Genomic DNA, 15,653 nt, shown 5'->3' with positions numbered 1-15,653 from the left:
TGACCCTGATTTACCCCGTTGTTACAGAAATCAGATGAAGTATTCATGTTTGTAACCTTCGATTTTGTATTCGTGTAAATGTTATATATCACTTGAAAGTTTTTCATGTAATGTTACTTTTTATTACATTTGCCCCTAAACCTATCTTCACGACAGTGTTATAGGCTTTATTATCATCTTTAATTCCTCCAAATGAATATTACAATATGTTTCATATCAATGAAGACAAAATAATACAATAGCAAGTTTAAAATCAAAACAATAGATAATTACATACATGTCACAAAAAATGTATATATGTTATTTATTGGACATATGGTAAGGTTTGTGTACATTGTACAATAAAATTCTCTCTAACGGTTATATGCAATATAAATCAATAAAGAAAGTGTCATAAATAATTTTGTAGTTACTAATTAAACATATCGATACATGTATACAGAGTTATTTTCAAATCAGCTGCTGTAAATTGATAACAAATTATAGACATATTTCACAGAAGTAATTCTAAATTCTTCCAACTCATTATTTTCTAACCTGAAGTTAACTTCGCCTCTAAGCAGATGATACATAATTTCATCTTCAGATAATGAATTTATATAATGACTAAATGTCAGGTCGTGTATATTGGCTATATCCATCTTTAGCTTATCTCTAAAAGTACTCGTAAAATCACATCTTAATACAACATGTTCTGTATGATCTTGGTAAAGCACACCACACTTGTGACAAAGTTTAGTACTTCTACTATTTCTAATTGTTACAATTCGATTCATTATACAATGTATCGTATCTCTGTATAAAGGTATTTTTTATAACAGCGGTTGTAACTTATAAAATAAAATAAAATAAATATACAATATTTGATATAGCGCCCTATCTTTATCTAGCTAACATAAGCCACTCTAAGGCGCTTTACAGTACATATTATACAATTTTATACAGTCAATACAATTAGCATATATATTAATCAATACAATATTGAGGAATTCGCAGGAGCTGCCTAACGCTAACTACTAGTCCTATGCCACCTGGCTAATATCTCCCTATGTGTGTATGCCTGTGTGTGTGCTGGAGATGTATTGTGTTGCTTATCGTGAATATTATTAAATTTGCTAAAATCATAGTCACTTGAAATACGTTCCCTAAAATCATTTTCCTGTTTGGTTAAAACAGAGACTTTTTCAGTGTCTTTTATCAGGAAAATTACAATGATCTATAAATTCATGCACATATTTGTTCAGACTATACTTGGGAATTATTCTTTATGAATCTGGACAGAAACTCTACTTTTTAATCAAACAACTGACATCCGTCAACAGAACTGCTGCAATTGGTCGATTTAAAAAGATCTTGAATGATGACGTATTCCTACCCATTCTTCATAACGTTAGCCTTCCAAAAAATAGTAAACTCTTAACGTCAACAATAATATCTATGGATTACCATTCTATTAGATTAACAGCATAATATTGTTACTTTTTATTATATTTGCCCATAAACCCATCTTCACGGCAGTGTCAAATGCTTTACGGAAATCAACATAGGGAAAATAAACGAATATAAACGAATATTAAGAGCAGATGCTGATGTGTACAAACGGATAACGTCGTGCATGCAACATATTTTTTAATGTAGAAAAAAACTATCCTAAATCTAAATTCAGCGAAATAATAGTGTTGATTTTTTTAAGTACTCGTTTATGATGCCGCTTTGTTATCACTAAGATTCCATTGTTTATCGAGTAATTAATGTATCAGCGTATCCATACAGATACAGATTTTATTTAGTACTAATCACAACAACGCAAAACGAACGCACCAATACAGTCGCGTCCTTCCGGTACAGGCAAGTACGAGTACAGTCTGGGATGTACGCTGACAGGTCCTTAAGGATTGTTACCTAATGGGATTTACCGTACTGTGCTGATGGCTATATTGTCAAATACACAAAGAGCATAGAATTGATGAAGGTATATGTGCATTGCATCTTTTTGATAAACTATGTATTGTGATACTCATTTACTGTACACACTGCATGATAAATGTCCGTGTACATACTGAGTCAGATAGAAATGCAGATTTAGCAACGAACTTGTGAATGTGGGCGGGGACCGGTTACTGCCGACTGCAACTCTTGTCAAAAGCATCCGTCATATTATTTCAACATAATACAATAAAATACAAAGAGGTACAATCGTGCTCAGAAATATGTTAAATCGAATGTCTAAATGTTTGTGAAAATTACAAATTGAATCACATCCATTGTTTACAGTGTGTTTTAGAGTAGCTAATGGCAAATAGACACTGCCTATAAGCGAGCGCACATATAAAGTGTAGTTCAGTAACTGTTTCCCAGTGTAACCTTTGTGATGTGTAAGAGTAGCTATAAATAGCACACATGAATAAAATCATGCCCACCTATTACTCAAACAATGTTAGTAGTTTACACGTCGAGATTTTTTTGATACAGTCGGCAAAATCATATCCGATAGACAAAAAGGCATGTTATTAGCTCACCTGGCACGAAGTGCCAAGGGAACTTATGCCGTGGCGCGGCGTCCGTCGTCCGTCCGTCCGGCGTCCGGCGTCAATATTTTACTTTAAACGACTTCTTCTTAATAACCGAAAGGCCTAGGGTGATGATATTTGGCCAGAAGCAAACTAGGATGAAGGGCTACAAAGTTTGTTAACATTAATGACCTTCACCAATTTTCAAGGTCACAGGGGGTCAAATATGTTAAAAACTTTAAACATCTTCTTCTCCATAACCAAACTGCACAGGGAAATAATATTTAGCCAGTAGCATGCCTGGGTGAAGGGCTACAAAGTTTGTTCAAATGAAAGACCTTCAATTATATTCAAGGTCACAGGGGTCAATTGTCTTAAAAAAACTTTAAACAACTTCTTCTGAATAACCAAAATGCTCAGGGTGATGATATTTGGCCAGAAGCAAACTAGGATGAAGGGCTACAAAGTTTGTTAACATTAATGACCTTCACCAATTTTCAAGGTCACAGGGGGTCAAATATGTTAAAAACTTTAAACATCTTCTTCTCCATAACCAAACTGCACAGGGAAATAATATTTAGCCAGTAGCATGCCTGGGTGAAGGGCTACAAAGTTTGTTCAAATGAAAGACCTTCAATTATATTCAAGGTAACAGGGCTCAAATATGTTAAAAACTTTAAACAATTTCTTCTCAACAACCAAAATGCCCAGGGAAATGATATTTGGCCAGTAGCATGCTGAGATAAAGGGCTACAAAAATGTTCAAATACATGACCTCCACCCATATTCAAGGTCACAGGGGTCAAATATGTTAAAAACAACTTATGAATAACCAAAATGCATAGGTCAGGGTGATGATATTTGGCCAGTAGCATGCTGAGATGAAGGGCTACCAAGTTTGTTCAAATGAATGACCTTCACTCATATTCATTTGACCCCAGTGATCTTGAAAGTGGGTGACCTTGACCCACTTTCAAGGTCACATGGGTCAAATGTTTTAAAATATTCAAACAACTTCTTCTACATAACCAAAAGGCCCAGGGTACTGCTATTGGGACTGTAGCATGCTGGGGTGAAGGGCTACAAAGTTTGTTCAAATGAAAGACCTTCGATTATATTCAAGGTCACAGGGGTCAATTGTCATAAAAAAAACCTTTAAACAACTTCTTCTGAATAACCAAAATGCCCAGGGTGATGATATTTGGCCAGAAGCAAACTAGGATGAAGGGCTACAAAGTTTGTTCAAATGAATGACCTTAATCCATATTCAAGATCACAGGGGTTAAATATGTTAAAAACAACTTCTGAATAACCAAAATGCACAGGTCAGGGTGATGATATTTGGCCAGTAGCATGCTGAGATGAAGGGCTACCAAGTTTGTTCAAATGAATGACCTTCACCCATATTCATTTGACCCCAGTGATCTTGAAAGTGGGTGACCTTGACCCACTTTCAAGGTCACATGGGTCAAATGTTTTAAAATCTTCAAACAACTTCTACATAACCAAAAGGCCCAGGGTACTGCTATTGGGACTGTAGCATGCTGGGATGAAGGGCTAACAAGTTTGTTTAAATAAATGACGTTGACCCACTTTCAAGGTCACATGGGTCACATGTTTTAAAATCTTCAAACAACTTCTTCTAAATAACCAAAAGGAACAGGGTACTAAAATTGGGCCTGTAGCATGCTGGGATGAAGGACTACCAAGTTTGTTCAAAAGAATGACCTTGACCCATTTTCAACCTAATGTCCCTGTTTGACAATCAAGGTCACAGGCGTCATATGTTTAAATTTTTTAATAGGTTCTTATTAATCAAACACTGATATTCTGCCTGTAGCTGTATTTTAGTCCACTTTTAAGATTACAAGTGTAGTGAATAATACCAGGTTAGCGATGCGGGCCCATCGGGCCTCTTGTTTTGCATTTTTTTCTGTATATATATTTAAGTGAAAAGATTTTTTTTTTTTTAGATTTAGTCCACTGAGTCACTCAGGTGACATGATTTACTTGTGATGGTCTACTGCCTGTTGTTTTATGTATGCATAAACAGTCATATTCAACTTCTCTAAAACTGTCAGTCAGATTTGAATGAAACTAAGTGGTAATCAACAAGAAGATGATCATGACCTCTGAGGGGTGGGGCAATTATAGGTCACACAGTGCAAACCTTCAAAAGCCATCTTAACTTACTCTTGTATTTATCAACAACATTTCATAAAATGACCCATATATTATAAAAAGGGTTAAAAAAGAAGGGGCTAACCACCAATAGGGCTGAGGCGCATGTCTATCAGGGGTAGTCGAGTGAAAGATATTCAAATAAGACCTCATTTGAAAATTACTGTCGTATTTTGATTCATCATTTCATAATATGATCATTAGATGATGAAAATAATAAAGAGTCTAAGCTGAAGATGTGACTGAATCCTCCGGACTGGTGCGATTCAGGTTGTACCGCTGTAGTGTGCAAAAAAAAGCCATCTCCTCTGTATGTTACAGACTTATGTTGGACCTAAAGGTATTTATTAGATACATTTTGCTTTATTCTTCATCCGTGACTAACACATTGACCCCTATTCTCATTCTCACATTGTACAAACAGATTCTGCATTATCAAAATTCCTGATTAATGTATTCCTTTCTATGTCCAACCCTACTGATAAGTTTATTCAAATTGGTCCATTTTTCAGTTGGCTTCATCCTTTACTTTAAATAACTTCCTATTTAAATTCATAAGGCAGACATGGCCTGTAGCTTGCTGGGGACGCTCAATTTGGTTCAAACGAATAACATTGACCCATCTTCCATGTCGCAGGGGTCATTTTGTCAAAATATTTAAATGGCCAAAGTTAATGATATTTGGCTTGTAATGAAAGGCTGATGTCAAATTTGTTGAATGAACTTGACCCACTTTCAGGTTACTGGGGTCAAATGTGTTAAAACCTTACATGACCCTTGAAAACCAAACGGACAAGCATCAGGATTATTTTCCTGTGATGTCCTGGTTTGAGGGCTCTCAAGGTATTTTCATGAGCACGGCCTTGACCCTCAAGGTTAATGAGGTCAAATGTGTTAAAGCCTTTAACCAACTTCAGCAGAATAACCAATAGTCTATAGCTATGATATTTTGCCTTACAGAATGGGTTGCCGTGATTGACTAGCTATGCATTTTGTTAAAATATCACAGGGGTCAAATGTGTTATAAATTCTTAAAACCACTTGTTCTAATAATGCTTAAAAGTGAAAGTAACAAAGTAATGAAATATGGTCGTTATCATGTTAGGGAACCGGTACCAAAGTCCACTAAACGATGGTCACCTGTTATCTGCGGTATTTGTGACTTACCAACTTCCATCTGGTCAGATCTAGCCATCTAAGCACACTTCGACATGAATAACACTCTCATGGTCTTGATCAAGTGCTGGTTATTTTAGTATTTTTCATAATAAATACAGCTATCGTATCCTCTGATTGGCCGAGACATTTTTTTACTTGTTTTCAACTGCACCATATCTGAGATCTATTAAGACGCTTTTCCTTCCAAAACACCTGGTCTTTTTCTGCATGCACATTTTCAAGAGTGTCCATGTAAATCCTTCCTTTGGTCGAGCTTTGCCCTAGTTTTATCGATTTTGAATTCGAATTATAGTTTTGACACTTCGATATCCTCCTGTTTTATTTATTCCAAACAAAGTGCTGTTCATTTTTACTTAATCTGGCCAATAAGAAAACTGAGGTGATCAAATTGTTCTCGAATTATAACATACATGAACTTGTTAATTAAAATCTGATTGGCCTTTTTGTTCCGGAAGAGTATCAGCAAACATGTATACTAGGAGACGCATGGTTTGCAAATACAATACCAATCTGTTTTATATCTAAATATAAGGTGTTCCACTTGTACTTGACCTGTAGTTGCGTACATGACGCAATGACTGGTGTAATTTTAGAAGCCTTTGTAAACTAGCTCCAGTAATACGGAATATTGGGTAAACACTCGAATCTGCTCATGTGACAACCTCCACTAAAAGATCACTTTCATATGCCCCGTAGAAGTGTTTTCATTGTGAACTAAGCCTATATAAAGAAAGCACCTGGGTTGAGTAACCACTTTTTGGACTTCCTAAGGTAGGTCTCAATGCTGGCTATTTCAGTATGATGACCGTCTGATAAAACTTAACAAAGTACAACTTGGCAAGCACAAAGTGCGTCACCATAAAACTTAATGTATTTTTTTTCTGTTTTGCAGATGTAATGAAGCCATGCTTTGTTTCGATGTCGATCCCATACCAATGAAAACATGAAGCATACAACTGCTGAGATAAATTCTTATTCGTAACCTAATTTACACGACATGGAGGAGGTCCTGCAGACATTTTACCAGTGTGGGATATGTCAGGAACCTATTACATACCCAAAGAAGCTCAAATGTCAACATGTCTTCTGCCACGAATGTCTGGTAGTCTACATCACTGACTACTTTGGCAAAGCTTCGTTTCCGTGTCCAGTGTGTCACTATAAGCATTTGCCAGAGGAACAGGAAACAGTAATTACCCAGGATACATTACTGATACTGGAGGAGGATTCTCTGATGAGGGATGTCCGCCTATTTTTCAAAGACGGCGAGAAACCGCAGCCAATATATAATGCAGATGGAATCAACAGAGTACCATGCACCATTCATACTGACAGTCTGTGCGGTTACTTTTGTCCAGATTGTAACCTGCTTGTGTGCACACAATGTAAACGGGAGATGCATCCACACTGTCACCTGCGCCAAATAGACAAGAGAATGCGTATGGAAGCATATAACGACATCCGAAAAGTCACTGCAGATTTAACAGATTTCCTGTCTGAAGCAGAAACTGTTCACACTGATCTAAATTCAAAACTAGGGAACATATTCCACAACTCCCCAGAGCGTGTTGAAACAATCAAGTTATATTATTCAGATCTGAAAGAAAAGGTTGTGAAATATCTGGAGGAGCAAGAACGGGAAGTACTAGAAAAAACAATGAAACTGGAAGAGAAGGAGAAAGCACACTTGGAGAACGACATAGGTGTTTGCTCAAAGATGGTGACCTCAGTAGAATCGAGACAGAGACTTGCACATGTTGTACAAGAACGAACCTCTACAAATGCAGCGGAAAACTTGGTGATAATAAATCACTTACGAAAAGATTGTGAAGGTTTTAAAAAGATGCTGTCACAACTACAATCAGACGTCGACACCGACTACAATGTAAGATTCATTATCAACACAGAGTTGGAGGACAAACTAACCAACACAGATATCGTGAGAATCGAAGTGATTGACAGTTGTCATAGTGATGCATCTGCTGTAACATTTGAACAGGAAGGTGGGTTTGATCAGCAGGCATCTGGGTCTTCACTAATCGGACAACATGCTCAAGAAGAACCGTCTCCACCTGATGATGACGAATCACTACCAACATACGGAAGTGTAGTCCGTCAGTCCTTCATACAAAGACGACGTCCATTCAAAACATCCATTGTGCGACGCAAAGAATCGGCATCCAACCCACTAGTACCGACCTTCAATGATCCGTACACGCCTTCTGCAAGTCCTAGGCCTTACCCCACGCCTTATACTCAGGTTCCCCCTTTACAACCGTCTGCACCTCCTGTGTCCATGGCTGCTTCCTCTCATCCATCTGACTTCCACTATGCACTGCCTCCGTGCTCCTTGGCTCCTATTCCCCCGAATGCAAGAGTTATTACCATGTTAAAATTTAGATCAGAAATGGATACAAAAATAATGGGAAACAATCGTGTTCCTTCCTTAGTGGGTATAGCCATGCTCGGAGAATTCTTCGTCGTCGTCGACCAAACACACTGTTGTGTTAGACGTGTGATGCATGATTCTATGAACATGGTCGCTCAGTACATGTTCGAGAGAATGGTACCGTGGGATGTCGCCGGTGTGACGGAAACATTGTGTGTGGTGACCTTTCCGAATGAAGGAAAGCTACTCTTCGTAAATTTTTCTCACAGTCCAAGTGGCCCGCCAGCTACTCTACAAAGGACAATGAAAAGTGGAAAGTATTTGAGTATCGGGTATTGTAAAACTAGTGAAAGACTAATTTGTGGAAGGGGGCCACCATTCTCAGCAGCAAGGATTGATATTTTAAACATGCAAGGACAAGTTATAAAATACATCAACCTGAAGAACTCTCTTGCGGTTCCTAGGTGTTTGGCGATAACAGGGTCGAAATTCTTGGCATTTTGTGATATTCGTAACCATGAAGCCATGGTTTACGACATTGAAAACACCAGAAAAGCCCCTGAGGTTTTGCGACGTTATGAGTTTCATTCACTGAAGGAACCGCAAGGAATCGCAATACTTCCCCTGCTGAAAAGTTTTCTCGTACTTGATGCTTCATGTGGGGACGTGTATATAACATCACATTCAGGTTACATACGCAAATGTTTGAGTGGGGATATCAGTTTGGAACGGCTGGGTTACACAGAGATAAAGTATTCCATCAGTATAAGTATGGACCAAAGGATTCTGGCTGTAGCTCACAACAATGGGACAATCAAGTTCTACGAAATCAAATACATGTAACGGTGGACAACCTTGGACGTGTGCTACAAGTATAACATCAACATAGCCTGCAATGGACAAATTGCAATGACTACATCTAGTAAATAGTGAAAAGTCTTGAAATAGCTAATGACGTAAAATTATGTACATATAGAGGACAGAAAGAACAACATAAATACACTAAACTCGGAATTATTCAGTGCAGTATAAAAGATATCTTAATGGTGGACCACACTGGGAAGGTTCTTCATGTAACAGATACAAAAGTGTACATGTAACAAGACAGCAACGTAATATATTGCAATACTAAATGAATATAACAATTGACAATGGTATACAACACATTAATGGACATTATGGGGTTTTTGACCCGTGTCATCTCACCGTTGACAACTTCATGGAGCTTCTGTTATTTCAGATGATGTAATAGTGGAGTTTACGTGACGGTTCTTCGACACCAAATACGTAAACAGGCGTAACAACAAGGAGAGTGTTCTTTGATACCTTTCTGAAAAGGGACAAACTGGGAAGTTCTCTACAACAAATATATTCAAACGGTGGATAACATAAGGAAGGTTCTGAGAATTGAGATATATAAATCTATATACAACATGGTGAGCACTCATCTATGGTAGCGGGTATCATAACTTAACTCGATTCCCATGACTAAGGAGACAACTGTTTACCAGGGAATTTTCGCCTAGGCAAGCCTTCGCCAATGAAATCAGTTTTCGCCCAGTGTTTATTTCGCCCAGGGGTTAAAAGGGGATAGGTGGGAACAGAACATAGGGAGGGGACGTTATGTTAGAAATATGATTTTGACAAATACATTTTTGGAGGCTTATACTATAAAGTGTACTCGGGGGTCCCGATGGATAAAGCACTCACCTTTCACTAAGTCGGCCGAGTTCGATTCCCCGATTTAACATGAAAATGTATGGAGTCACCTGCCCGACCACGTGGGTTTTCTCCAGGTACCCAAGTTTCCTCCCACATTATCGATTTTTTTCTCTCCGTTTTTGCTCTTCTACAAGATACAAGAGTACAAGATCTTATAAGTAATGTGCAGAGGAGCTATTAAGGCATATAGGCCTCTTGTAGGTTCGATAAGTAATAGTCTTGACTTTGTTTTTGAGCAAAAGTTTGTATTGTTTCTTTTTATTTAAGAGATCATTTTAATTTTTGTATTTGACATTGTTGTGCATATGCATGAAAATCCTGCGAACAGAGGCCATTTTCCAGACAATATCGTTTTCAACAAACATTTTCACGAGTGGTCATTTTTTAGTTAGTCATTTTACACGATTACGACACAGCCGCCATCCGTCTTTATATTTTAGGAGAATGGATTTTTTTTTACATTGTTGGAGTTTTTGTCTAAATTCTTTTTGTTTTTTGTTGAACTGTTAGGATTTTAATCTGATCAGAAGGGGTACCGGTATACCTTATTAAATGTAACTAGAAAATTGAAATTTTACAATAACATATTTCTATAGAAATGTTTTGCTTTCAAACGGTTTACTCTTTGTGGTCAGCCAGAGACTAGGAAGATTTGTGTAATACAGAATGTTTTCCAGTGCTTTTTATATAAATGTGCTATATACTTTTATTCCCAATTATTTGGGGCGTTATGTCAAACATTGCTCAAGCATTGCTCTGTTTTTTTTTTTTATAGATTTGATTTCTTTTAAACAAGTGCTGAACATCATATTCAAAATGTTGATTTGTCCTTTACTAGGAGATATAGTGGGTTCTGAAAATATGGATGAGTCTCATAGGAAAAGCATCAGTCTTTGGATCGAATTTCATGAAACTGTTCTCGTGCTGAAACATGAATTTTGTGCCCGAGCCTAATTTCATGTTCTGGATACGAGTAATCTTCAGTAAAATTTAAAGACACATACCGTTTTCAATATATCCATTTGTCTTTTTGGTCGTTTGACATGATTTAGGCGAGTTACAGGAAATTTGGTTTGAGGACAGCATCCATGCTCGAGTATGAGAGCGATTTCATGAATACAAGGACTCGTATATCTGTGTCCCAAAATCACTGATTGCTCAGATTTCTTCTTCACCTATTATATTGTTTAAGTATTCATGATGCTTTAAATGTTTTGTTGTTAACTTTAACCTTGAAATGTTTTGAAATAGTAAGCATAATTTCAATAATCTGACGTCGTTATCTGTAGTGACCTCAAATCATAGATGTACACGACAGTATCTGTATTTATACCTATGTATAACGTTTTCGCACATTTGTTGTATTTATAGCTACACAACCATGTTCATATACAATTGTTTATGTACGTTTTTTAATATAACGCACAGCCAGTATGCATTGTCTGTCTTTCTCCCTTTGTTTAGAGTAGGCGGGATATATGTTAATATCGTGATATCATATTTAAACAACACGATATTATTCTTTATTTTTAGCTCACCATCCCACTTCCTATGTGGTCCATCGCCCGTCATTCTGTCAATCCGTCCTAAACAATTGTTGTAAACGATATTTGTCAGGAAACATTTCAGGGATCTGTCTCACATTTCACATGAAGGTTACATTTGGCTCTTAGTAACGCAATACGAATGTTGGCACTGATTGGAAAGAAACAAGGTTCATTTCATGTTGACATGACGCAATCCAGCAGATAAAAGGAAAGAAGAGAACGATAAATCCCTACATAGAACATATGAAGATGGTACGATGGTCGGTACCACGATCCCTCTAAGAGCACTTGTTAGATCACTTGTTAGAATGTTAAAACATGTTATAACTGTAAACATATAGCAGTAAGAACATCGTGATAACAATCATTGCCAGTTAAGTGTTTAGTTTCCTCCTACGACTAATAGTAACAGTATATTTAGAAAGCCTATCACAAACCAGTTGATTGAAATTGCAGATTCTCTAGTACAGTATGACGTCGTAGAGTATTGCGACTTTGCATGTGTCTGTGATCAAAATTCATTTGTTATGGTCAAAGTGCATTATTTTGAGGATTTTGATTTGGAGACCTGTATAAAGTAAATTTTCCAACTGTGTAATCTAAATGGGGATAACGTGACAACACCTTTAAGTTCTTAGTCTAAGAGTAAGGAATCGATTTTGTATGTAACAGCATTACATCATGTGCTTCTGAACTTGTGACAGCCTCGAGCTCGGCATAATTCAACTGTGTTTTTGTGATATTCCCGCGGCACTTCTCCTACAAAATCTATATTCTATAAAAAACATTGTTTTATTTTAATCGTTTTAAAGGTTTTCCTCGGGGGTGGGGGTGGGGGTGTAGTGTTTATAATACTTTTTAAACTTTGTATATCTGGAGCACATACGAATTCTTATATTTTGTAGGGTAAAACACAAATTTCACTTTAAATGATAACCTTCTCAAACGACTTTTATACATTATGTAATTTGCATTTTATGGCAAGTTTTATTGAAATTTTATTCTTAAATTTTGATGTGGGACACTTTTCACAGTCACTGTTTTCTTTTAGTGTTCATTTACATTGCTTACACTTGTTTCACGCTGTTAAAGCGTTTATCGATACTATTATTTTGTCTATATGTATGTTTACATTTGTTTAGTTTTTTGTACATGGTGCTTATTGTAGTTTCGTATTTATGTTAAAGACGTACAGTGGTAAACAAATTTAAAATCAATTTTATACTGTTATCTAAAATGCCCTTAATTGACGTACGACAGTGATTGATGTTTTGTTTTTATGCATTTAGACCTGCTGGCAATTATAATTTTGATACTTTCTGTGTTGGTAATTACGTAGCAATACCTCAATACTGGCTTTACTATTGAGCGTTCGCCCAGGTAAAGAAAGCAATAGGCTCTGTCCCCAGGCTGTGACATACCAAATTACTTCAAAATGATAATCGTTATACCCTGCTTAAAGTTCAGTAGTTTTGGTAGTCGCAACAACTGGTTCACCCGTTGTCAGTATCGTGTAACCGTGCGGAGTGCTGTGCTGGGTGCCTTCGGCATGGTATTTCAGTGAGATAGCACTTTAAAGTTGCCATCAGAAGGAGGCAAGTCCATCACAAGGAGGCAAGTACACCAAAATACCATGTCTCCGACACGCACACACACACATTCACGTATACACAACACACATGGAGGCACGTCCTTAAATGACCTTAACTGTTAATAGGACGTTAAACAAAATAAAACCAAACCAAACGTAGCAAAGCAGGTATACACTTGTAGGGATAGATATATGGATTATACAAATACATGTGCGTAACGATATCACAAACAGTCAGGAATAAAAGTAACCTTTTCCGTCATACACAGCTATGAATAAATATTATTTTATCAGTTTTGTACACAGCAACAGGTGCTTGAAAATAGTATCGCATAATATATAATAATATATTCGTATTACTTGGATGATATATGTATACAATGGTATAGATGCAGTTATCATTGTTATTTATGGTGTGTGAATAGATGTAATTTGATAAAGATTACATTGTAGTCATTGTTTTATCCAATGCTAATTGGGAAAATACATCAATAATGGGAGAAATCATAACCAATCATATTGCATTTAACTATTTTCTATATATATACATATTATATTCAATACCGTGCCTGATATAAATTACCTAATTATATACTCAGTAATGTTATCTGTAAAGTAACGCTGCACTTAAGATATGTTGATTTGTTTTTGTGAATGGGGTGTTTTAATTATATCATTGACTTGAGTAGAGGTCATGATATAGTTGTAGTATATGTATATAATATATGTATAAATATGGTGTAAGAAACAGTTAACTTTCGGAGTTTTCCTTTTTATATTTGCATGTTTGCAGTGTTCCTGTTTGTCTGTATTGGTATCAAGTTCAAATCATGTTCATGTATATATATATAACTGATGTGGTATATCGTTTACGATGCCATTTATCAATTATGGACTTTTCTTGAAGTGAATATGCGGTTATATTAACCTGAGAAAGAGATATCACTAGTTCATGTCCATACTTCCAAAAATGTACCGAAATAAAACTTTTCAATTGTTATAATAATTATGATGCTAAATGATGTTTAAATCATTGAAGTTGATAAAACATATGAAAATGGTCAAAAGGAAAATCCAGCATTTTGCAGAAAGTATTGTGACGTTGCATGTACATTGACCTGCTACTTCTAAAATTTCTAAGACCTAGTCATTATCAAAAATCGTCAACCTCCACGTGATTTTGATCCAGCCTATGAAGATGTAGGTAACATGTGCGTCATCTAATACAATGTATACCAGATGTATTATATCTTGATCTGATAGTGCTTTGTTGGTGTGATGTACATGTGATTGCTCTATGTTCCTTATACTGCTGTTTAATTGTTACGTATCGTTGATTTTATAATGTATATATAAATGATAATTTTAGCATGACCATAGAAAAAACTACGTAAATCAGTGAACGAGCATCATACAATTTCCTCGTTGATATAATGGTCTATCACATGTATTTTATGTTTGGTTATCAACAAAAAGATGACTCATATCCGTGAATAAATAAATGTATAGACCATAATTGAATAGATTTTAATAATTAAATTGGAGTTGTGTCCCCTACACTCTTGATTGGGACTTCTATAACAGCCTATATATAATATTTGTAAGATAAACTTTGTAAGACCTTTGACAAATACGAAATCAGTATAATTTGTTGAATTTGGAATTGAAATAAATTACATCCTATAAAGAATATCGCAAAAGAGATGATACTGCCCCCTATTATTGAAATAACATCCCAAAGTTGACAAAATATCTTAATGCTTCAACAGTGAGAAATCTAAGTAATGAAAATATAGATCGATAGTTACTGGAAAATGAAAAAAAGGGGCAAAAAAGTGTTTAAATATAGGGATTGAATGGCGGTTTTTGATTTTCATACTGGCATGAAATAAGAAAAACACCGTTCAATCCATATATTTACATTTTTACTATAGAACAATTGTTTAACTTTATCTATTTGTTCTTAAATTATTTATTTATTTAATGCTTCCTTGAAACGACATTGGCGGAACAGCTCTTTATAACTAAAATTGCCGCCAATAATTAAACGTAATCATTTGAGCGTTTGACACAGGGTCATTCTCCGTGTTATCCGAAGCGAAGCGACAAGACTCTGATTGAAAAAAGGATAATCTATGACGTCGTAAGTAAACCACGTGTTACGTCACGAGAGTTTCATTTCTGCTGGTATTGTTCATATAGCGGATTGCAGCGCAAATGTAAAAATATATGAATGTATATACTGCTGATTCCATATGACTGCAATTGAGCTGCACTCTTAGCTATTGTGAATGACATTTGTGATTTAGCATCAAAGTAACTAAAAATAAGTATATATAGTCGTAAATGCTTGTGTTGAAATTCAAAAAAATAAGGTATTGTTTCGTTAAGTATTCTTTTAACTACACCATAGAACGCGATATTCTAAAAAACCAAGGTATTGTGAAGATGTAGCCTCATACCTATACAATATAACGCGATATTTAAAAAAACAAGGTATTGTGAAGATGTAGCTTCAAAACTATACAATAGAA

The 15,653-nt window shown here is 36.0% G+C and overlaps 1 protein-coding gene across 1 annotated transcript; it reads left to right on the top strand.

Moving 5' to 3' along the window:
* The first annotated feature begins 1,878 nt into the window (after positions 1 to 1,878).
* On the top strand, positions 1,879 to 14,975 carry LOC110457108. Its single transcript, XM_021508211.1, has 2 exons — positions 1,879 to 1,972; positions 6,763 to 14,975. Exon 2 carries the CDS (start codon positions 6,868 to 6,870, stop codon positions 9,100 to 9,102), a length of 2,235 nt encoding a protein of 744 aa, XP_021363886.1. The 5' UTR covers positions 1,879 to 1,972; positions 6,763 to 6,867; the 3' UTR covers positions 9,103 to 14,975.
* The last annotated feature ends 678 nt before the right edge of the window (positions 14,976 to 15,653 follow it).

Source organism: Mizuhopecten yessoensis, unplaced genomic scaffold, assembly GCF_002113885.1.
Source record: "Mizuhopecten yessoensis strain PY_sf001 unplaced genomic scaffold, ASM211388v2 scaffold9023, whole genome shotgun sequence".
Lineage (NCBI taxonomy): Eukaryota > Metazoa > Mollusca > Bivalvia > Pectinida > Pectinidae > Mizuhopecten > Mizuhopecten yessoensis.
Note: the sequence above shows the minus strand (reverse complement) of the source record. Positions and strands in the feature narration are given on the sequence as shown.